This window comes from Hemiscyllium ocellatum, chromosome 16 (assembly GCF_020745735.1).
Source record: "Hemiscyllium ocellatum isolate sHemOce1 chromosome 16, sHemOce1.pat.X.cur, whole genome shotgun sequence".
NCBI classification, from domain to species: Eukaryota; Metazoa; Chordata; class Chondrichthyes; order Orectolobiformes; family Hemiscylliidae; genus Hemiscyllium; species Hemiscyllium ocellatum.
Window position 1 is genome coordinate 45709758 of NC_083416.1, and position 25962 is coordinate 45735719.

General features: G+C 40.4%; 1 protein-coding gene across 1 annotated transcript in view; it reads left to right on the forward strand.

The window, feature by feature from the left end:
- The window catches only part of LOC132823399 (A disintegrin and metalloproteinase with thrombospondin motifs 2-like), a 235926-nt gene that overhangs the window by 134782 nt on the left and 75182 nt on the right, over positions 1-25962 (forward strand). The window contains exon 4 of the mRNA XM_060837195.1: positions 4425-4624. Coding sequence (XP_060693178.1) covers positions 4425-4624 — 200 coding nt within the window. The remainder of the gene's footprint in view (positions 1-4424; positions 4625-25962) is intronic.

Genomic DNA, 25962 nt, shown 5'->3' on the forward strand with positions numbered 1-25962 from the left:
CAATTCTCCTGCTCCTTGGATGCTGCCTGACCTGCTGTGCTTTTACAGTACCACACTTTACGACACAATTTAGGACAGGAGCAGGTGGGGAAATATGACCCATGGCTTCCGAAAAGAAACACTGTAAGATGTAATCAACGCCTTGATGATAAATTATGTCTGTATTACAAAATGAGATGTGTTTACATGAAATAAAAGACTTCCAGACAATGCTGAGAGTTTCCTGAAAGTTACAGCCACATCACAACCACCATTGTAACTTTGTGTCCACCCATACTTCTGGTGAATTAATAATTGTGCTGTGGAAGTAGCTCTGAGGAAAATCCTGAAATTCATATGTAAGCTTTAACACTACATTTAAAAATACTAGAAGATATTCACATCTACAGGAGAGCAATCTTACTGTGCAGCATCCAGCAGTGATTATAATAATTGTTCATATTTCTTTTTATTGAGACACCTTTTCCAACAGAATGTTATTTTCTGGAACGGTCTGATGAGTACAGAGGATGAATGATCAGTTTGTCAAGCTGACCTGGAGACCATTTGACAAACACTTTGCTCTACAGTTTAAAGACCTGAACAATTCTAATTGCTAATTTTTCATTTAGACTTTCGCGTGAATTTTACTTAACCGTCTTCAACATTCATTCCCTTTACCACAAAGCACAGTTGTACCATCTAAAATTTATACCGTGTAACTTGCTAAGACTCCTCTAACAGTACATTCCAAATCCATGACCGCGAGCATCCAGAAGGGAAAGGACATCTGATGCATTACAGAATCGCTATCTGAAGGTTCCTGTCCAAACCACACACCATCTGGCTTGGAACTCCATTAGCTTCACTGGCACAATCCTGGAATGCTGTCCTGGTGTCGGGCATGCTCTGTTCTGCTCATGATGAAAGCTGCTGTCACTATCCTCCTCAAATGTAGGAATCTTCAGGGCCTGCTTGGTCTAGTGATGTATAGGAAAATTTCTTCTTGGTCTAACTAGAGAAGTCTTTTGTGTTAACAAAGTACAGTTTATTGCATGTTAGCAATGAATTACATGTTACATTGATATAAGACTATAAGATATGGGAGCAGAATTAGGCCATTACGTCTGCTCCACTGTTCTATCATGGCTGATATATTTCTCAACTTCATTCATCTGCCTTCTCCCCATAACCTTTGATCCCCTTACTAAACAAGAACCTATCTATCTTTGCCCTAAATATACTAAATGATTTGGCCTCCATAGCCTTCTATGACAAGGAGTTCCACAGATATGCCATTCTGGCTGACTAAATTCCTTGTCATCTGAATTCTAAAGGATCATCCCTGTATACTGAAGCTGTGTCTTCTAATCCTCATCTCTCCTACTAATGACAACATCTTCTCCATGTCCACTCTATCCAGGCCTCTCAGAATTCTGTTATTTTCAATCAGTTTCCCCCTCCTCCTTCCGAACTCCATTAAGTATGGCCCAGGTCCTTAACCAATCCTCGTATGACCAGCCCTTCATCACCAGGATCACTCTTGTAATGGACACCCTCCAATGATAGCATATCCTCCTTTAGATAAACTGCTCACAATATTCCAAATGCAGTTTGACCACAGCCTTAAACAGCCTCAGCAGTATATCCCTGCACATGTATTCTAGCCCTCTTGAAATGAACGCTAACATTGCATTGGCCTTACTAACCATCAACTGAATCTATATGTTAACCTGAAGACAATCTGAACTAGGGTTCCTAAGGCCCCTTGTGCTTCAGATTTCCAAAGCCTTTCTCCATTTAGAAAATAGTCTGTGCCTGTATTCTTCATACCAAAGAGAATAACCTCACACTTTCCTACATTGTATTCTATCTGCCACTTCTTTGCCCATTCTCCAAGCCCATTGAAATCCTTCTGCAGCTTCCCACGCAACATTACCCTCAGTTTCTTTCTCAAGATCATTAATATATAGCTGTGGTCCTAAGACTGACCCCTACTCAAGTTTACCAATCACTGGCTATATCTTTAAAAAGACCCCTAAATGTGTTTATGTCCTCAAAGCAATCTACCAGATTTGTCAGGCATTATCTCCCCTTGACACAGCCCAATTTTACATTGCACTTTCAAGTACTCCACAATCTCATCCTTAATAATGGACTCTAAAATCTTACCAAGACTGATGTCAGGTGAACTGGCCTATAGTATTCCATCTTCTGTCTCCCTCCCTTCTTAAACAGTAGTGTTACATTAACTATTTTCCAGTCCTCTGGGACCCTCCATGACGCGAGTGATTCCTGAAGGATCACCACCAATGCCTCTACAATCTTCTCAGCTACCTCCTTCAGAACTCTGGGGTGTAGTCCATCTGGTCCGGGTTATTTATCGACTTTCAGACTTCAACTTCCCAGCACCTTTGCCTTAGTGATGGCCACTACAGTCACCTCTAACCCTTGATTCTCTTGAATGATATGATTGCTTTGACAAACATTTTACAGAGACTTTAAAGGAGATCAGATGTTACGTCCCACTCCGTCAAGATCCCAAATCTAAGATCCAAGACTGCCCACAAGACATCATCTTCTTTGATGGTTTTAATGGCTTGCCTCAGTATTAACCCTTTTCAGAATTCCATATAACAACTTCCTTACAGCAATTTTGTGTGTACTCTCACCTAGGATCTATTGTGGTCCAAAAGGACAGCTCACTATCAGCCTTCATACAGGTAGGGATGGACAATACATACTGACCTAGCAAGCAGGCTCACACCCCCTGAATGAATAAAATAATGTCATCTTGCATTGTGTTGTTTTTGTAGAGGGGAGAAATCTATTTTGGTGATGAAAAAAATCAAATTCATTAATATTTTCCTGCTATTTATAACCTGAGTAACATTTCATGCAAGAATAAAAACATATATATATATACACACTAATTTTCTGTCAGTAACTCCTATTTTCTCTCCCCAAACTATACTATGTTTTCACTAATCGGGAAAGCAGATCGCTGTTGTTTATGATTCTTATAATACCTGCTCTTTGGCTGATAACCTGCTGGTGTTTTAACATTGTAATGTCAGAATGTATTTGGTTCAAATTTGCTCCAACCTTTTGCTCATCCACCTGGAAACATTTGTCTTTGAGTTCTTCTCCACTAACAGTTCAGCTGACTAATGAAACTGAGTCTGTGTGACAAGTAGCTGCGCACTTGAACTTCTGGCTACTGCCTGATGTGTGTTCAGCTGTGTGAGGTTAAGAGATTGCATTAAGAAGAGCATTGAATTCCAAAATGACATCAGTGGCATCCATTCAATGCCGCATGCTGACTAACTCTATAGCTCTGCTTTTTATCCTTCTGGCAGATGTTAGCCAGATCTGTGTTCGGCAAAATGGCGTCTGATGTGATTTACAGTCATTTTGATTCCTCCATTGGCACCTAAGAAATAAATGCAACTGATTTTGTATTTTGTTCATATGTATCGCAAAAGGAGGCAGTCTATTTTCCCGAGAGATGTGATAAAACTCCAAGCTCCCTTCCTGAATTTTCTGAATTTCTCATTTCATTGTTTCAACAATAGCAAGGAGGATGGCATGACTGAAACGTGCTGTGAGGGATCATCCTTCCTGTTCTGTAGAAATAGTTGACCTGGTTAAACCAAAAGCCTATTATTTTCTGGCAATAAGGCTGTGTTGTTGTGCCAGTCCTAGTTGTTGTGAGGTTATAGCACATTCCTGATGAAGGCATTCTTGAAGGGCTTATGCTCGACTCTCCTGCTCCTCGGCTGCTGCCTGACTGGCTGTGCTTTACCAGCACCACACTCTTTGACTGATCTCCGGCATCTGCAGTCTGCACCTTCTCCTAGATTAAAGCACAAGCCACTCTTAAATGAGTAGTAAATTATACAGTCTTTTTTTTTATTGAAAAGGGTCATCGCAATGGAAATGGAAACATGTTACATTGGTGAATTCAATTCTGGAATTTGGGCCTCAACCATATCAGCACAAGGTTGAATTTCCTTTGCTAAGTAGGAAGTGTTTCCAGGCCTTGAGTAGCAACAGGAATTCCTGTAATCTGAAATTGCTTCCAACACCTTTAATTTTCGACAGTACCTTTCTTCCTGAAGATCTTGTGCTGGCATCAGATGTGGTTGGGAAAGTAGGCAGTAATCTACCCCAACCTTGTTGGATGGACTCAGGAAAGCTTATCCATGGGTATCCAGAAAAAAATAACAGTACCAGCAACCTTCACTTTATTGAGCTCAAAATTTGCAAGAAGTGAAAACTGAAGAAAAAGATACCTTTTGATCAGATGAATTGATGCTATTATTATGAAAAAAAGAACATAAAGCTATTGCTTTTTTTTATTATGTTAAAAGAAATAAACAAATGAATTTTACCTGGATATTACACTTTTAAGTTTGACTAACAAATTAACTTCTTTCCGGCAGAACCTGATTTGAGTGGACTGTATGATCTAGAAGCCAGACACAAAGCCATTGAAGAGCAGATCAAGAAAATCAGGAGAGTACGAAGAAATAGCAGAAACAATGACTATAATATAGAAGTTCTTCTTGGAGTTGATGACACAGTGGTGTACTTTCATGGCTTGGACCATGTGCAGAAGTATCTTCTGACCCTAATGAATATAGTAAGTGTGTTTTTTTTTTGGTAATCATTCTCTAAACGTGAGAACTTTCATACTTTAACAATGAAAGCAATTAAAAGTGTGTGAGCAAATTTATGTGGTATCAGACTATAGAAGCATTGAGAAGTTATAATACTGCAAGAGGCCATTCAGCCCATCCTGTCTGATGCTTAAAGAAAAAGAACAAAACCAGCTCCCTGTTCTGCTGCCACCTCCGGGATCTGGTCTCTAGTCTTGCACGTTATTGTACCTCAGGTACTTTTTCAACGAGTAGAGAATTTCTGCTTCTACCACAAAACCAGGCAGCAAATATCAGCACCCATTATCCTCTGGGTGAAAAAGATTTTTCTCCTGATTCGTTTAATCCTTTTATCAATCATCTTAAATCTGTGCCCCCGATAATTGATTTCTCCCTATGTGGAAGCAGCTCTTTTCTGTCTACTCTAACTAGGCCCCTCATAATTTTGTAGACATTAAGTCACTGTTCAGATTCCTCCGTTCTAAACCACTCCAGCCTAACCAATGCTCTCCTCCAACCTCTTCCGTCAGACAGAAGCTTGAATAAATGCATGAGCAGGTTCAAGAACAGCTTCTTCCTTGCCATTATTAGATTTGGACACTTTAACTTCAAATAATGCTGGTCTTGCCTAGCACATGTCTGTGTGGTGTAATCTGAATGACTTACTCTGTCCATGATTTGGAGATGCCAGTGTTGGACTGGGGTATACAAAGTTAAAAATCACACACCAGGTTATAGTCCAACAGGTTTAATTGGAAGCACACTAGCTTTCGGAGCAATGCTCCTTCATCAGGTGGTAGTGGAGGGCTCGATTGTAACACAGAATTTATAACAAAAATGTAACTCTTAGTTACATTGCACTTTGCTCAAAAACTGCATACATTCATGTAGAACTCTGAGCTCAAAAACTGCATGAATTTATGTAAAAATCTGTTATCTCATTTTTTAGATTAGAATCAATCTAAACATCAGGTCATAAACAGAGAACACAGGGGGCTAACACCTTCAACATATTGTCTAGCTATCACCATTGTTAACAGCTAACCCGAGAATGCAACTTTTAAAAAAAGGTTTTGTGATTTACACATGAAAGAAGTGAAACTATCACTGTATTCTAACAGATGAAAGGCTTAACAGACAATCAATTTTTCAATGTATAACTTCAGTTACATCATACTGCAAATTTTTGCTATAAATTCTGTATTACAATCGAGCCCTCCACTATCGCCTGATGAAGGAGCGTCCCTCCGAAAGCTAGTGTGCTTCCAATTAAACCTGTTGGACTATAACCTGATATTGTGTGATTTTTAACTCCTTACTCTGTCCAAGTTGTTTTTTCACCTGATGATCTGTACATCCTTCCTTACTCTGATCTGCCTGTACTTCTAGCAAACAAAGCATTTCACTGTACTTTGGTACATGTGACAATAAATCAAATCAAAGCAAGTCTTTCATCATAGCTGTCATTTCAAACTCTGGCAAAATTCTTATCAATCTCTTACATTACAGAGATTGAAGTCCAGAGAAATATATCTCTACCTCAACTCATAAGTTTCTACTTAACTGACTCTTTCAATATTTTTGTCATGTACTGTGGAGACAACTCCATTAGTCCTTTCAAAATATGTCAATGTGACATTTTCAAAGCCTAAACTTACTTCTAATTACCTGCAGATTTCTGACCAAACTCTCTTGGTTTCAACATGTAACCAACAGCAGAGGAACTTTGATTATCCAAAGGACACGGGTGGGAGTATTTTGTTTGGTTAATTGAATTCCGAATAATCAAGGTTCCCCTGTAAACTGTTACAGTGAGGTAACTTGTTCCCTGAACTACTAGTTGTGGAGAAGCTAAACCTCTTTCTAAGCTCAAAACTGGTGTATTCTGAGCTGAATTTGGATACAAACTTATTCAATCCCAAATTCTTCTGAACTGAAAACAAAACTAATGGCTGTTTATATGTTTATCTTCCCTGCCATAAATGTTATAGCGTAAAGATCTTCCCATTAACACCATGTTGGTTTGCAGACCCCTGCTTTCTGACACAATAATTAAATTCAGTCACTTTTCTGAAAGGACTCTGACTTTTTGCTTTTAAAAGATAACCTTTCACAGAACTAAGCAACATCCATCTGATTCTATTTTGAAATCCAAAATCCAAGAATGATATTAAGACATATAAAATATGTACCCTTCATCTCACTAGACTCAAAATGCTAACATGGCCTAATCAGTATTTTCTGCCATTCCACGATTCAATCCCTGAATTTTATTCTATACCCCATTCAGTAAAGGAAAGCATTTTGTATGCCATTCAATATTGAATTGCTATTATTTTTAAAAGAAGCAGTGTTGTATATGGTCCTCATTCACTTCTTTTAAGTTACAATTTGAAAGTTTTGTTTCCTCTATTTCAGTGACAACATCCCTGCCCCCATCTGCCCTCAACAGCCCACCATATCATTTTCTGGTAGTGTGAGTGGGAGCTAACCAATTTCCAGTCTAATCTCAAAGCTACTCCCCAGCAGATTTTTTGGAGGTTTACAGAGTTTACTCATTCATCAAATTCTTCCTCATCCTCCCACGGTATGTTGCAAGCTCATTCTGTGAGAAATTGTAGGGCAGGTCTGCCAGTCACTTTGTCGAATGTGGTGTGGGTGCAAAGGACACTGCTTCACCAAAAGGAAATGTGTAATTAATTACTGGCCCCTGCCATGCTGCAGAGGACACATACAGAACTCTGTCAAAAACACCTTTGGCCTCTCCTAATTTTCATGCATGGTCTGATTTTAATAATCAAGATAGCTGGTCTGTAAAGGAACAGTAGAGAAAACTGCCCCAAGGTAGTGCATGCAATTTAAAGGAGCACCCTGCTGGTGTGACTACGGATGCCCCACCACAGATGAAAGAGATATGCAAAAATGTATCATGTTTCCCAGTGGCTTGCACTGTAATGTGACAGTGTGTCAAGCCTGTGGCCCACTACAGAGGCATATCTACTCTTAGCTGATGTTAATAATGTGAACCTAGGAATGGAATAACTGGTGAACTCTCTCGCGCAGCCTGTGAACATACCCAGACACACTGGAGAAAAACAGATCTGTACAATGGTTTCCTTCCCATATTTCCTTCCCTGTATTCAGATTTTGGGGCTGTATTATAAATAAGGTGAAAGGCCATCACTTGTTTTTTACCCCAGGTCTGCCACTTTCTATGGACAATGCTTCAATATTTATTTGCTCTACACCCTTGCAAATGTTAAATGATAATACTCTAAGCTGAGCTTCATAAGGTTTACTGTAGGATTTAAACACCTAGAGTAGTATCGAGGTTGATTTTTAGATACATGACAGATAAACCATTATGCTCGAGGGCCATGCCTCTTTATTTAGAGACACTTCAATATTGAGTATTAACATAATATACTTTATATTACCAAATACTTCAGTTCAGTCACTTCAGCTAATGCTGTTGAATATTCTGTCTCTTGTACCAAATCGTTTCAATTGCAAAAGCCTAGACATTATTCACTGTTATCAATAATTGCTTAACAGGGATTGTTAATGTTGCTGCTAAGTTTTAAGCTATTATACAATATACTTCTGTCTGATGCTTTGACTCCTTCATTTTAGTTTTTACTGAAATAGCAGCCAGGAAAATGTCACAAAGTATTCATCCACAATCATAGATAATGGTATTTTCTGTTGTAATGTGCAGTGGATTGTCATGAATTCAAGAGTACTTTTTAGTTCATTGTGTTTGCTCTGCCATCTCATTAGGCATAGCAGCACAACATATTTAATCCAATTTTCGTGCTTGCAGTCACCACTCATTCCCCACCCACCCTTTTACCTTTCAGTCCTGAGTACCTACTTTCTGTTTAAGCATCTTAGTTTAGTTTAGATTTGCTGCTTTTCCATATTCTCACAGCTTTTTGTTTGAAGTAGATTTTTAAAATTCTCTTTTAACCAGAACAGCTTGAATTAATAGTCGGCAGTCTTTAATTCTGCATTATTTTTCCAAAAGAGATTCATTTCCTTAGTTTGTTTCCAGTTCTCTGCATTGTATTTAAAAAAACTCAATCAAATCAGTCTTAATCTTTTTTTTCTGCAGAAATGTCATCCTACTTTACTGAGACTCTCATCATAATTAGCTATTTTATCCGTGATCCCTTCTGGTGAATTGTTGCTACACTTTTCCACGGTGTCTTATGCTCCTTAAAGTGGGCTGCTCAAAATGGAAATGTAATCGGGTTACATGATCTTGATATTGTTCCACCTGTTTATTCCTCCGTATGGTGAGGGAACCTGTTTACTCATGCTCCCAGTGCACAGATTACAATGAGCTAGAAACCTTGGCAGTCAGGGCCAGAATTCTGGAGTACCAGCAGCCAGTTAAAACATGTTGGTTATCTACGGATCAGAGATCTATTTTAGATTTTTGAGGAGCAGTCAGAGAAGCAACTAGGCAGAGCACTTTGAATTCTCTTGCTAAAATACTGAAGAGAAGACAATCTAGTTGTCCTTAGTTGACCTTGGTAAGGTCCAGACATGCAGGTAAAACATAAACTGGGCGATCACTACAGCAAGTGCAGTATATGTCACTCAATAACTGAATGTTGCACATGTGCTTCAGTTTTATTTTGGAGAATGTTTGTAGCTTAATTATTTTGGGGGATTATGTACAGGTTGTCAACCATTGCATTGATCCTGATTTTCTAAATGCTGTGTACATTTTTATTAGCTTGTGTGCCTGAGTCACAATATTGTTTTGTTCAATAAGAATCTTCTATGTTTCTTTTCTTACACTTCCATCTTCTATGCTAGAAGTCAAATTGTTACCTCATATTTTAATACCTGAAAGTACATCTACACTTGTTTTCCAACTTGCTTGATCAACATGCATTTCTATTTCATCTTCACTCTTCTTGCTAATATTGGAATATCTAACTGTATTCTGATTTATGTAGTGAAAATCTGGGATCCTCTTACTGATCTTTGGGAGATAGCACTTGTGACTGCAAATCCAAGAAGGTGCAGAAACATGTTTTGGCATTTGGCTTTTATTTGTTCACAGAACGGCTTTGAGAAAGAGTTATGCTTAATTGTTGCCTGTTGAAACAAAAGAGAAGTTGTTCAGAGTTTTAAAAAAACTGTAGCCATTGATTTCTGTATAAAAGTGTGGGTTGTGGGTAGTTGCTGCTCAGTTTGCTTCTGTATAATTTTCTTCTAATTAATCTTAAGTACCTCCAGAAAATCCTGTGCCTACTATTCATCGATCCTGCAAAAAAGTTGCTAGAGATTATTACATATACACCATGCTATCGCCTTGAAAGAGAAGGAGTTATTAGAGAATCACAGCATGGATTCGAGAAAAGAGGGCTCTATCTCACTCATTAAAAAATAATATTAAGAAAGTTACAATGCTGACAGGTAATAGGAGCTCAACTGACAGTATACAGCTGAGCTTTCAAAAAGTCTTTGATGGAAAGTGCTATACGAAAGCCCATTAAAGAGAGTTGAGTCCTGTGAGATTGATGGGCAGAATTTTTTGGGCTGCAGACGAACTGATAGTATTTACATATTCAGAATGTTCTTTGTGGGAAGCAGAGTACCGGTGGAATTGTAGGGACTGTGTTGTGGTTGTTGCTTTGTGCAATCTGTATCAACAATATGAAGAAAGACATTTGATAGCTCACTGACATTTCCTGTGACTTGGGTTAGGACCTTATATCCACTGTCAAATATATTTTGAAGCCAAGTTCAATATGAGAAAAACTCACTAATGTCTTTAACTTGATTGGATGCACTGCATTGAATATCACTACTCTTGCATGTATGTCAATGAGTACACAGGAGCATTGGTTGGTTTAACTCCTTTTCCATTCTCAGAATCATGGTGCAACTTGTGTGGAAATGTGGAACATTCTGACAGATGGGTTATCTATTCAAAATCAGCCTGTCCAGGTGATTGAAAAACAATCTGCAAACACAGAAGCTCATAACTGTTTCAATATCATTACGATACGATGGTAAACCCCTCTGCTAATTAAGCCAAACACCCAGAAAAGTTCATCTCGCCTCGTAATCTATTAAAATGTGTGACCGAGAACACCCAAATTCCACTTTTAAAGAAAAAAAATCAATTTATTCTTTAACTCAAAATGTGAACACTAAACAACAACTATTTACAACTCTATGTCTCCTTTCTCTTAACTGCTTGTTATCTGCCTCCAACTCTATAATAATATACTGTTCAATTAACTACCCGGATTAAATTAAGTTCAAAACCACACAGCAGCTGCCATTCCAGTGTCTATCTTCCTCTGTCTGTAGATCTCCCTGGTCTTCTTTGGTCATTTGCTGCAAATATGTTTCATATGAAAAAGATACATTTGATAGAGAGTGTTTTCTTTGCAATTACTCTGATATTAGGAAGTGGTCTCTCTCTCTCTCTCTCTCTCTCTCTCACTCTGGCTAACTCTCAAAATGCCTGTTTCTTTATACCCCAAACATCAGATTGTCTCATTGGTTCGATGTTGGCAAAACAGTAATTTCAAACTTGATTTGGTTTTAGTATCCTGGTGCATAATTTAAACTGGCTAAATTCAAATGGTAGTCAATATAGCAACCAAAACTCAGATATTTGTTTCACATCCAAATGTTACATATTTTCAATTCTCCAGTATACTCTGAGGCTGCTAGTCAGTCACATGACAGGTGCCGGCAAGCTCTGTGTAAAAATGATTTCAATCTCTCTTAAAGGTACAGTACACACCTTCAACTTTATATCAAGACTTAGAGTGTTAGAATTTTATATCCACTGTCATATATATTTTGAAGCTATGTTCAGTATGAGAGAGACTCACAAATGTCTTTAACTTGAATGGATGTACTGCAGTGCTTTTTGATAGGAGCCTTTCATCCATGTGCGTACTGTGCAAAATTATGTAATGAATGCATTAGAACTGGTGAATGAACTAAGCAGTAGTATTTGGTTAATTGAATATCGCTATGTCAATGAGTGCACTGGAGCATTGGTTGGTTTAACTCATTTTCCATTCTCATAACCATGGTGCAACTTGTACAGAAATGTGGAACATTTCACCAATGGTAGACAGGGGATTTCTGTTCAAAGTTAGCCTGTCAAATGATAGAAAAGCAATCAGCAAACACAAAAGCTCATAACTGTCTGAATATATAATTCTTAGCACACAGACTAGGCTTTGGACAAGATTTCAAAAATTATCATACTGAATTTGGTTGAACTGTAATTAAATTTGACATAAGCATTCATGAGTTTCACTTCAACAACTGATTCACTTGGGCCTCCAGTTGCTTGGCTAATAGAATGTCAGCTAAAGGCAATTTTGTCATGGAATCACATTATTATTCAAACTGGAGTTCCTAAATTTGACCTTTAAATATGAAAATACATTGATTGGATTAACGGTACATGCATACAAGTGTTTGAAAATGATTATAAATATGAGCCAGTGAGATATTTGCAGATCTTAATGTACAGGGTTGGTAGTGCTGAATTTGAGCAGTGCAAGAGTATGCAGACAGTTGGAGTTATGTGGAATCGAGTTTTACCTTGGCAGCTCTGGTGAGGTAATCACATTTTCTCAGTGGTGCTGGAATTCCAGCTGAAAGTCATTCGGCCACCTGTCTCCAGATTGCAGCCAACTTTGCTGGACTGACGAGAGATGCTACTGAGAAAGACACAGAAACTTTCCTTCCCTCCATCAAGGGAAATGCTGAGCTCATCATAATAGTCTGATATGAAAATGCAATGGAGTAAATTGTTGACATAGTCCTGTATCTTTAACTCACTGCATATAAAGTGATGCCATAAAATGATTGACAGAGCTACTTTAACAATATTGTTTGACAGAGAATAAGGTTATATGTTGAATGTGCATTATGTACCTATGCTGTATTGATTTCTCTTCTGAAGTTGTGATTGAGCTGAAGTTGTCAAACTGATCAAAGCAAACTCTGACTGATTTGTTTTTCAGATGACTTGAGACTGTGCAAAGTGACTGCATTCCCATTCCCTTTTCATGCACATCTAGAATTGAAAGCTTAACATGTCAAAGGTCTTGCTGAACAAAAATAATGATTTATGAAACTGTCCCTGATGCATTAATACTGGAATTCTAGTCTTTTTATCACATGATTCATTAATTAACAAATGAATGTGATGTGCAGGTTAGTTGGTTTACCTTCATGGGTTACAGCAGGAATATGTTGAGACTGCAATTAGTTTTCAAGTTTATTGTAATTCAATTTTGTCTATTTAGTACCAGAATCAGAGAATAACTCTATCATTTGACAAGATAGTTCTTTTTTTATCATTCTGATGTAAATATGAAATTAAAAGTGAAAACCTAAATTTCATCAAAATATATCTTCAAAGATGACTAACTTCTGAAATAAAGAGAAGCAATTTCCTTATTCATAAACCAGAAGTATCACTCAGTTTCTGTCAATGGTACTGTTTGCACTAGAGCTCCACTTAGACAGTTGACAGTGCATTTCCCCTGGGATCTAATAAAAACCACAGCTCCAGCCAATAGCTAACATCTGCCACTGGAAAATGAAGAATTATAACTTCATATAAAAAATGGCTTGATAGCAAGATGGAAACAAGTTGTATCAGAGATTGGCAAGCATCAATATGGAATCCGTATTAATCTTTCACCAAAATCTATAATTGAATCAATGCTTCACATTCCGAAAAATATTACTTAAAGCTGACCACATGTACAAACAGGTCTTCTAACAAGCATTTTGTGGAGTTTGGCCTTGAACTCGTTTATAGTCATAGAATGAGGGAGTTTAATTGAGAAATGTACATAAACATTATTTTCCAGTATGGTGAGAGGTTTGGAAGTGAATTTGCTAGTAGTGGCATTCCCAAATACCTGCTGTCATTGTCTTTCTAGATGGAAGTGGTTGGGAGTTAGGAGTGTGGTGTCAAAGGAACCTTGGTGAATTTTTGAAGTTTTTTTTAGATAGTGCATACTACTGCTGAGTGTCAGCAGTGGAGGGAATGGATGCTTGTGGATGTGATGCCAATCAAGCATGTTGCTTTGTCCTAGATGATGTCAGTTTATAGCCTGTTGTTGGAGCTGCATTCATCCAGATAAGTGGAGAGTACTCCGTCATACTCCTGACTTGCACCTTGAAGGCAATGGACAGGCTTTGGGGAGACCAGGCGTGAGTTAATTGCTACAGGATTCCAAGCCTCTGACCTGATCTTGTAGCCACACTGTTTATGTGGCTAGTCCAGTTCAGTTTTTGGTCAATGCCAGAATGATGATGAAAGGTGTTATAAGGGAAGCCCAATGCGTTCCTGGCACTGCAGAATATTTTCAAAGGCAGGAATGTTTTATGACACCACTGGGATGTTACCTGCCTTGGAATGACCAGCCACATGTGGTGAGTGCACTGGCTTTACCCAGCTGGCCTTTTGATAACTTCCTGGGGAGCGAGTGGGGCTCTTTCCTTTTTAAGGTGTACAGGGCCATCCCTGCTTTCCTGGTCTACCATTGAATGCTTCACCTCTTCAATTGCTGGGGCCCGTCTGGCATGATAGATGAACATTAATGTTTATCCAAATTTGAAAGTGCTCCAATTAGTTGCACTGCTAAAGTTGCACAGCTGCCAGCCTTCTGATTGATCACTGCTGGTAAAGTGATACGCTGTGGTCCTACTGTCCAGGTGGGTTTTCAACTCCTTTAGTCCCAAACGTTAGCTTCAAGACAGGAGGCATCAGCAGATTAATTGCAGCCCAGGCTCGGGCCCAGCAGCAAGAGAGAAGGCAAGGTTTACCATCTGCAGTTTCCAGACAACAACTGATTGGGAAATAAGAAATTAGTGAAATCACAGGAAAGTAGTGGGCTGATTGGGTTCTGACTGACTGCTGTTAGGAAGTGTGTGCTTTTTTATTTGTTCATGAGATATGGGTGTCACTGACTAGGCCAGCATTTATTGTCCACCCCTAATTAGCCACTTAAGAGTTGACCACATTGCTGTAGATCTGGAGTCACATGTAGGCCAAACCAGATAAACATGGCAGATTTTCTTCTGTAAAGGACATCAATGGACCAGATGGATTTTACAACAGTCAACAATGGTTTCTATCAGCTCACTTTTTATTCCAGATTTTTATTGAGCTCTAATTCTGCCATTTGCCATGTTGGGATTCAAACCCATGTCGCAGGACATTCATCATGGGGTAACTGGCCTAAAGTTATTAACCACCTCCAAGTTGGTAACATAGATCTGAGAATACTTCAACGGCCAATACAAGGTGTTACAATGATAACAAAAACATAAAGCTAAAGGCACTGTGTCTGTGTATCTCTATCTGAATGCGCATTAGTTGAAGTAAATAAATATGATCTGATAGCCAATGCAGAAGTTGCAGAATTACATAGTTGGGTCCTAAATATTGTGGGATATATGACCATTAGACATAAGAAATAGCAACAGGAGTAGGCTGTTCGCACCCACCCTACACCAAGCCTGCTTCACCATTCAATAGGATCATGGCTGATATGACATTCCTCATGTCCACTTTCCTGCCTTTTCTCCTTAACCGTTAATTTCCTTCCTGATCAAGAATCAGTCTATCATAGCCTTAATTATACAAAAGGTCTCTATCCCCACAGCTGTCTGTGGCAAGGAGATCCAAAAACTCCCAACTCTCTGAGAGATGAAATTCCTCTTAATCTTACTCTTATTTTGGCACCCCTGTATTCTGAGACTATTCCCTCTGGTCCTCAACTCTTCCATCAGCGGAAGCATCCTCTCAGCATTTACCCTATCAAGCCCCTTAAGAGTCCTATATATTTCAATGAGATAATCTCTCATGTTTCTAAACTGAAGTGAGTGGACTCCCAGCCTGGGACCAAAACTGTTCATGGTACTCTAGATGTGATCCCAACAGCACCTTATACAGTTTCAGTAAGACTTCCCTACTTTTATGCTCCAATCCCGTCAAAATAATGGCCAACATTCCATTAGCCTGCCCAATTACCTGCTGCACCTGTATACTAGCTTCCTGTGTTTTGTGCACAAGTATTCCCAAGTTCCTTTGCGTTGCAGCTTTCTGCAGTTTCTCTCGATTTAAATAATGCTGTTCTTTGTTGTCCCTTCCAAAATGCACAACTTCACATTTTCCCAAATGATACCCCATTTGCCAACATTTTGCAACTTATGTAACCTATTAATATCTCTCTGTAAATTGTTTGCATCCCTCTTGCAACCTGCCTTTCCACCTATTTTAGTGTGTCTGCAAATTTGGCTGCAGTTGCGTTCACTTCCTTCACCTAATACATGTTGTAAATGGAGTGATCCCAGCCCTGATCCCTGTCAGACTTCACTGGTCACAAATCATCAACCTGAAAAATTCCCCCTTATCCCCATTCGTTATTTCCTGTCCATGATCCGAATCTCTTTCTATGCCAATATACTGTCGTGGACTCTTGCAGCTTATCCTTTTGAGGTACTTGATCAAATGCCTTCCAGAAGTCCAAATGCAACACATCTAATGGTTCCCCACCATCTATACTGGTTGAGATTTCCTTGAAAAAGCATTTAATAAGTTAGACACAATTTCCTTTTCATGAAGCCATGCTGACTTTTTTTTTTGTTTAGACATTCAAGAAGAATAGGAAGCTAGAGAAACCTTGAAGGGGTGAATCTTTTAATTAAAGATGTCATTGGTGCAATAGTTAGAAATGATCTTGCTTCAGAAAATCAGGATGTAACATTGGTTTGGGTGGAAATGGGGAATAGAACAGGAAGGAAGTGACAAGTGGAAATCATTTACAGCCCTCAAACAATAACCACAATTTATGATGAAGTGTCCAAGAAGAGATACTGGATTTTTGTGATATAGGGGGTGACAATATCATGAGTGAGTTTAATTTACAGATAAATTAGAAAAGTCAGGCAATGGGTGCCTAAATAAGGAGTTCATAGAATGCTTTTGATTTTTTTTTTGAGTAATCCAAACAGAGAGCAGATTATAGTGGACTTTTCATTGAAAATGTATTAATGTGTATTCAATTTGCATTAATGACCTCATAGTAAAGGTACTTCTGGACAGCAGAGACTGCAATACGATTGAATATTACACCCAATTTGAAAGAGAGAAGAGCAGGTCTAAAGTTGTAGTGGTTCTGTTCGCCGAGCTGGAAGTTTTAGTTGCAAACGTTTCGTCCCCTGGCTAGGAGACATCATCAGTGCTGTGGAGCCTCCTGCGAAGCGCTCCTTTGATGTTTCTTCCGGTATTTATAGTGGTCTGTCCTTGCCGCTTCCGGGTGTCAGTTTCAGCTGTCCGCTGTAGTGGTTGGTATATTGGGTCCAGGTCGATGTGTTTGTTGATGGAGTTTTTGGATGAATGCCATGCCTCTAGGAATTCCCTGGCTGTTCTCTGTCTGGCTTGCCCTATGATAGTAGTGTTTTCCCAGTTGAATTCATGTTGCTTGTTGTCCGAGTGTGTGGCTACTAGGGATAGCTGGTCATGTCGTTTCGTGGCTAGTTGGTGTTCATGTATGCGGATTGTTAGCTGTCTTCCTGTTTGTCCTATATAGTGTTTTGTGCAGTCCTTGCATGGTATTTTATAAACTACATTAGTTTTGCTTATGTTGGGTATTGGCTCCTTTGTTCTAGTAAGTTGTTGTCTGAGCGTGGCTGTTGGTTTGTGTGCCGTTATGAGTCCTAAGGGTCACAGTAGACTGGCTGTCAGTTCTGAAACGCTCCTGATGTATGGTAGTGTGGCTAGTCTTTTTGGTTGTGGCATGTCCTTGTTCCGTGGTCTATCTCTTAGGCATCTGTTGATAAAGTTGCGCGGGTATCCATTTTTGGCGAATACCTTGTATAGGTGTTCCTCTTCCTCTTTTCGCAGTTCTGGTGTACTGCAGTGTGTTGTAGCTCTTTTGAATAGTGTCCTGATGCAGCTTCGTTTGTGTGTGTTGGGGTGGTTACTTTCATAGTTTAGGACTTGGTCTGTGTGTGTTGTTTTCCTGTGTACCCTTGTGGTGAATTCTCCGTTCGGTGTTCTCTGTACTATCACGTCTAGGAATGGGAGTTGGCTATTCTTTTCTACTTCTCTCGTGAATCGGATTCCTGTGAGTGTGGCGTTGATGATCCGGTGTGTTTTTTCTATTTCCGTGTTTTTGATGATAACGAATGTGTCATCGACATATCTGACCCAGAGTTTGGGTTGAATTTGTGGTAGGGCTGTTTGTTCTAACCTTTGCATAACTGCCTCTGCTATGAGTCCCGAGATTGGTGATCCCATGGGTGTTCCGTTGATTTGTTCGTATATCTGATTGTTGAATGTAAAGTGTGTAGTGAGGCACAAGTCCGGTAGTTTAAGTATGCCGTCTTTGTTGAGAGGTTCAGCCTCCTGTTTTTTGTTCTGTATGTCCAGTAGGTTGGCTATTGTTTCTCTGGCTAGGGTTTTGTCAATCGAAGTGAACAGTGCTGTCACGTCGAATGAAACCATGGTTTCTTCTTTGTCTATGTGTGTATTCTTGATGGCGTCCAAGAATTCCTGTGTTGATTGTATGGAGTGTTTGGATCCGCTGACCAGGTGTTTCAGTTTCTGTTGTAGTTCTTTGGCCAGTTTGTATGCTGGTGTCCATGGTAGTGATACTATGGGTCTGAGTGGGATGTCTGGTTTGTGTACTTTGGGTAGTCCATAGAATCTGGGGGTGTTGTTGCTTTCCCTACTAGCCACACACTCAGACAACAAGCAACATGATTTCGACTGGGAAAACACTACTATCATAGGGCAAGCCAGACAGAGAACAGCCAGGGAATTCCTAGAGGCATGGCATTCATCCACAAACTCCATCAACAAACACATCGACCTAGACCCAATATACCAACCACTACAGTGGACAGCTGAAACTGACACCCGGAAGCGGCAAGGACAGACCACTATAAATACCGGAAGAAACATCAAAGAAGCGCTTCGCAGGAGGCTCCAGAGCACTGATGATGTCTCCTAGCCAGGGGACGAAACGTTTGCAACAAAAACTTCCAGCTCGGCGAACAGAACCACTACAACCAGCACCCGAGCTACAAATCTTCGCACAGGTCTAAAGTTTTAACTTAAATACTGAGAATTATGTGGACATGAAGCTGGGCTAACAGAAGTGAATTAGGATTCTTGGCAAGCAAGTAAGTCACCAGAGAAACAGTGGCAGACACTTAAAAGAATATTTCAGAAATCTTAGAGCAAGTATATTCCTACTATTCCTAAGATCCTGTACCTAGGTACCATTGTATCTAAGATGGTACCATAAATGGTGACTTTGCAAACTTTTCATTGCACTTATGTGAATACATGTGACAATAAACCTAATTCAATTCATAAAGAAACTTTTCAAGGGGAGAACCCAAATGAAAAAACATTTATTAAAAAGTTAAGAAAAGTATGAAACTTAATGAAAAAGCAGACAAATATACAAAGTTGCAGATCAGATGATTCATCAGAATATGTATAACAGCGGAGAATGACTAAAAGGTTAACCTGGAGGAAACCTTTAGAAAATGAGAGAAAGCTAGCCAGAGGTGTTCTCTGAATTGTTCTGCAAGTAGGCGGCCTGTCTCCCCAATGTATAGGAGGCTACATCGGGTGCAGTGGATGCAGTAAATGATCTGTGTGGAGGTGCAGGTGAATTTGTGGCGAATATGGAAGGATCCCTTGGGGCCTTGGAGGGAAGTCAGGGGGGAGGTGTGGGTGCAAGTTCTACATTTCTTGCGGTTGCAGGGGAAGGTGCTGGGAGTGGAGGTTGGGTTGGTGGGGGGTGTGGATCTGATGAGGGAGTTGCGGAGGGAGCGGTCTTTCCGGAACACTGATAGGGGTTGGAGGGAAATATACCCTTGGTGGTGGGGTCTGTTTGGAGGTGGTGGAAATGACGAAGGATGATACGATGTATCTGGAGGTTGGTGGGGTGGTAGGTGAGGACCAATCTGCCTACTTGCACAACGTTTCAGAGAACACCTCTGGGACACCCGCACCAACCAACCCAACCGCCCTGTGGCTGAACACTTTAACTCCCCCTTCCACTCCGCCAAGGACATGCAGGTCCTTGGCCTCCTCCATCACCAGACCATAGCAACACGATGCCTGGAGGAAGAGCACCTCATCTTCTGCCTAGGAACCCTCCAACCACAAAGGGTGAATGCAGATTTCTCCAGCTTTCTCATTTCCCCTCTCCCCACCTTTTCTCAGTCCCAACCCTCAGACTCAGCACCGCCTTCTTGACCTGCAATCTTCTTCCCGACCTCTCCGGCCTATCACCCTCACCTTAACCTCCTTCCACCTATCGTATTCCCAACGCCCCTCCCCCAAGTCCCTCCTCCCTACCTTTTATCTTAGCCTGCTTGGCTCACCCTCCTCATTCCTGAAGAAGGGCTTATGCCCGAAATGTCGATTCTCCTGCTCCTTTGATGCTGCCTGAGCTGCTGCGCTTTTCCAGCAACACGTTTTTAAGCTCTGATCTCCAGCATCTGCAGTCCTCACTTTTTCCTAGTTGATACAAGATACATTCCAATAATAGCTATAAATGAAGAGCTGGAAGGAAAAGAGGAACTTGTTAAAATTACAATAACAATGGAAATGGTACTGACCAAACTGCTGGAGCAGAGGGCTAATAAGTCCACAAGTCCTGATGCACTCCATCCTCAGGTCTTAAAACAGGTGGCTAATGGGGTAGTAGATATGTCAATTTTTAAAAACTTGCTTGATTCTGGGCAGGTTCTACCAGTTGTCTGTTCAAAAAGGGAGAGTGGCAGAAAGCAGGAAATTGGAGCCAGTTAGCACAAATTCTTTCATGAGGAAGGTGTTGGAACAAATCATTAAGAAGGTTATAGAAAAAAATCAATGTAATCGGCATGTTGGAAAAATATTCAAGGTAATTGGGAAGAGTTAGTCTGTTTTATAAAAGAGAATTCACATTTAACCAATTTATTGGGAGTGTTTTGAAGGAGTAACATATGCTTTGCTCAGGAGAGCCTTACTGCAAACTATTGTTGAATTACTGAAGATATTTGACAAGATAATTGCGTAGAAGAAAATAATGTGCTGTTGGGGGCAGGGTAACAAACAGACCTAAAAGATGCTTGGCAGTCAGAAAACTGAGATTATGGCCTGAATCTTCCCATATTTTGGCCAAGTATTAATTCTGTGGAGCTTCCTGGAACATTTCCCTCCCTGAGTTCTGGCCACTTTTCTCATGCTATCTTCTCTGCTCATCATATTTGCTATGCAATCAGCCCCCACAGCACACATCTTGTCAAACCACGTGCTTGCAAAGGCAGTCTTGCTTGCTGCTGCCAGGACCTTCTGACATAGATGTCGTGAGTGCCCTATTTATACCCCAGCTGCACATCACTTCAAATGCTGCGGGCCAGGAATTACAGTTTCAAGTCTGTTGCTACACTGCATTATGAAAGAGATAGCCAGAAAAATTGACACACTGCTTTGGTGACAGGGACTTGAAGGTTCTGGATGGAGTGGAAGACTATTCTTTCCTGGCAGGGTTGCCAGCAGAGTCCATGACACCTGATTATGCCAGCCTAGTTGGAGGTAACCACCTGGGTCTGTATTGGTATCAGTGGTTTGGAGGGAAGTGCAGCAGTGCCATAGGAAGACCACTTTCATCTCACTCAATTACTGTTTGTCCTTTGCAGGAGGAATTGTCTCATAACAGTTCAGAAAGGGTGGATGGGAATGTGGAATTCAAAACTCAAGCATATCAGCTATGATCTCATTGGGTGGCAGAGCAGACCTGTGGGGCCAATGGCCTACTTTTAGAATCATATAATCCCTACAATGTGGAAGCAGGCCATTCAGATTATCAAGATCTCACCACTTCTCCAAGGAGCATCCCACCCAATTCTATCCCATCCCTGCATTTCCCATGATTAATCCACATAGCCTACACATTGCTGGACATTATGGGCCATTTAACATGGCCAATCCATCTCACCTATATATCTTTGGACAGTGGGAGGAAATCAGAGTACCGAAAGGAAACCCATGCAGACACCGGGAGAATGTGCAAACTCCACACAGACAGTTGCCGCGAGGGTGGAATCGAATCCAGGTCCCTGGCACTGTGATGCAGCAGTGCTAACCACTGAGCCACCCTTTCTATTTTGATGTCTGGACCCATGTTTATGTCATTAAATTTCTGGCCAATCTTTCATGAAATCTGCCTGTAATTTCAACATCAAACAGCATCCTAAGCACCAATTTTGTTCCATGATAAAGTCCCTGCTTAGGCTTTGACTTCTATGGCAAATGTTATAACTAGTGAGTTTTGAGAAGGTTTGTAGCTCAGGTTGATGTTCTGGGTGTAAGTTTGCTCGCTGAGCTGGAAGGTTCATTTTCAGATGTTTCGTCACCATACTAGATAACGTCATCATTTAGCCTCTGGAGAAACGCTGGTGGCACGGCCCACTTTTTTTTTAATGTGTTTAGGTTTCCTTGCGTTGGTGATGTCATTTCCTGTTCTTTTTCTCAGGGGGCTGATGGAGTGGAAGGCTATTCTTTTTGAATGCACTGTATAGGTGATTTTCCTCTGTTCTTCGTAGTTCCTCTGTGCTGTAGTGTGTGGTGGCTCGTTGAAATAATGTTCTAATGCAGCTACATTTGTGGGTGTTAGTATAATTGCTTCTGTACTTCAGTATTTGGTCTGTATGTGTTGCTGTATTACAGTCCACTGATTTCTCAGCAACAAACCCAAACAAGTAGACAAAACGCATCCAGAAATCCTAGCCACTCTCCCCTACATCAAAGACATCTTGGAAATGACTGCCAGACTACTCGGATCTCTTGGCATCATGGTAGCCCACAAGCCCACCAACACACTAAAACAGCAGGTAATGAACTTGAAATACCCTATACAGACAACAAGTAAAATAATGTAATTTACAAAATACCTTGCAAGAACTGTAACAAATACTACATTGGACAGACAAGCAGAAAACTAGCCACCAGGATACATGAACATCAACTAGCCACAAAAAGACATGACTCACTCTCACTAGTATCTTTACATATGGATGAGGAAGGACATCACTTTGACTGGGACAACACATCCATCTTGGGACAAGTCAAACAGAGACACAAGTGAGAATTCCTAGAAGAATGGCACTCCAACTGGAACTCTATCAACAAACACATTGACTTGGATCCCATTTACTACCCCCTAGAAGAAGAATAGGAAATGGCATCACCACAGGAAATGACATCACCAACCAAGGAAACCTAACTACATAAATAAAAAGTGAGCCATACCACCAGTGCTTCACTGGACGCTCACTGATGATGTTACCTAGAATGGTGATGAAATGTCTGAAGACGAACCTTCCAGCTCAGCAAGCAAACTTACATGCAAAATGTTATAACTGCTGCTCCCTGAAGTTACATTTGTCCAATAGCATGTTCATTGTAGCTACGTATACAAACTCCAATGAATGTGAACCGATTTCATCATCATCTGTGGAGTCAATACTGATATGTTCTTTTAGTTCATGTGATGCTTTTCTAAAACGTTTATGTTTCAGTCTCATTTTAGCAAAAGAATAGCTGTGGAAAAGTATGTTGTATCAAATAATTGGTCCTGTTATTTTTCCTCTAATGTCATTCCATCTTTCCCATGCCATCCCCATGCCTTTTCTTCCATCCTCCCTGCCATTGCCACCCTGGCTTTTACCATTCTCATACCTCCCATCAGTTGGTCTATGTTCCCTGCAGAAACAGTCTCTCTCTCTGGCCTGGGTAACTTAGTTATTTGTCTTCCATTGACTTCTGCCAGTTCTGTTCCCAACCAAAACCCCATTCCAGTAATACCACCAGCCATGCATATGTTGCATGCTGCATTCTTCCTGCATTCCCCCCAGACATTGCCCACTAAATAAAACCAGCATCAGGCACACCTCTTCAATCATCCAGGGAGAAAGTGAGGACTGTAGATGTTGGAGATCAGAGTTGAGAGTGTGGTGCTAGAAAAGCATAGCAGGTCAGGCAGCATCCGAGGAACAGGAGAATCAACGTTTTGAGCATAAGCGCTGCATCCTGATGAAGAGCTTATGCTTGAAACATCAATTCTCCTGCTCCTCGGATGCTGCCTGACCTGCTGTGCTTTTCTAGCACCACACTCTCGACTCTTCAATCAACCAGTTAACTGAATATTATTGTTGTACTGACATTAAAGTGCAGATTAAAACTAGTGTTAAAAAAAGTGTTTGTGCAGTTTTTGAGTTTGGATAGGAAAAGAGAGTAAGAAAGAGGAATAAACAAGAGGTGTAACCTTCATCACCCTTTGTCCTTAGGTGAATGTTCAATAGCAAAAAAAAAGTAAAATTGGCATTGACCTAGATTGGGACTGAAGGCCTCAGGAGAATAACAGTGAAAGGACACAGAAATGTCAGAAGAATTCACAGTGGGCTTGAATATAAATTTACATTGAAGGTTGGTCTTAAGTTAAAAGATTATTGAATGACCGGTCTTTTTGCAAAAACTGCACAGTGGAATTGATGATAATTTGACAATGGACGATGGCATTTTCATGAGTCTCTGATTAGTTAATAAGAATTGTATTTATAAAGTACCAAAATCTAGAGGGAAAGGCTTTAAACTAATAGGGCAGAGGGAAGATTCAGGTAAAGTTAGTATTATGAGCAGCAAGCAACTGTATCAGGGCAGGACCAGAAGTTGAATGATGGAAACAGAACAATAGTTACAATAGCCATATTATGGAAAATAGTAAAATGTCAAAAGTGAAGGTGACAAATCAGAATACGTTAAATATTTGCAGTAGGATAGTGAACTAAATGTGCAAGTTAGCAGGAGGTTGATAGGCCCAGAGTAAGTTGGTGGTGTGAATAAAGATGTAGCTGAAAATGTGTTGCTGGAACAGCAACATCCTGCTGAAGGGCTTATGCCCGAAGCGTCGATTTTCCTGCTCCTTGGATGCTGCCTGACCTGCTGCGCTGTTCCAACAACACATTTTCAGCTCTGATCTCCAGCATCTGCAGACCTCACTTTCTCCCTGAGTAAAGATGTAAACTTGTTGGGGATAGCAAGGGGTCTTGTGCCTCTGCTCACTCATCTCAGCTAAAATTATACGAGTCGCAGTGTAGATGTCAGGATCTTGGGCCAATTAATGTCTTACATGGCCAATTAATGGCCAATTAAGGGCATCTTTCCTCTACCTGTGGCGATTTGGCTGTGGGCTTGAGGTGTCCCTCATGTTGGGACACTCTATGCCCTGGGACACTGCCCTTCCCCCACTCCACATTTGATTCCAAATGTTTGAACTCTACCTCTAATCCCCACCCAATACCAGGAAACAGATTAGCTCTCCCTTTCTCAAGTGTCTCTCTGCTTGGCCCTGGTGAGGCTGCTCTGAGAAAGAGATAAATAAACTGGAAGACTGTAGGCCAATTAAAGCTTCTATCAGTAATAGGGAAAACACTATAATCTGTTGGTCAGGATGTGGTAATGGAGTACTTAGAAGGTCACAATACAGACCAAGGCAAAGTAGATTTTATGAAAAGAAAATTGTGCTTGAAAAATCAGTCAGAGTTGTTTCAGGGTGTAATTAGCACAGTAGACTGGGGGATAGTGGGTAAGGGCAAGACCAGCAATAAAAATTTCCATCACCATGAGGAATGAAATCATGGTGGGACAATACAGGGAAACAGATGAGTATTTATTTCAATGAAAGTGTAAGGAGAGGGGACCCCATTTAGTTGAAGCAACAGGAGACAGGAGGCTTAAAGTTCAGAGTTGAAACATGGTGTCAGGAATTAAAAGTGCACATTCAGAATACATCTGTGACCAACTGAAGACCTTACTGCACAAGGACAATGTGGTAGTTAGTGTGTGTTAGTCTCTCCACATTAAAAGGACCCATGCCCGGGTGGCTTCTTGCCCATTGTGATGAAGTTTGGAGCTTGCAACATCAGGAGCCTCCAGCAGAGACAGACCTGAATGTCACAGCACTACTATAGCTGAGGAATGTCAGTGCTATCACACTGACATCTCCGCCCCGAGTGAAATACCATAGATGGGACTAATTCACCTCAAAATACACTTTCTTCTGGAAAGGTACTTCTGAGGGAGAAGCATGGGGTTTATTTCACTATAAAACAATAAAGAGTTGGCTGCTTCAGCAAGTCCCTCTGGAGATGAACAAAAACTTCATAACCCTTCTGTTCATCCTAATCCAGAAGTAGTACATCACAGTAATTAGTGCATGCGCCCCAATCCTAGAAA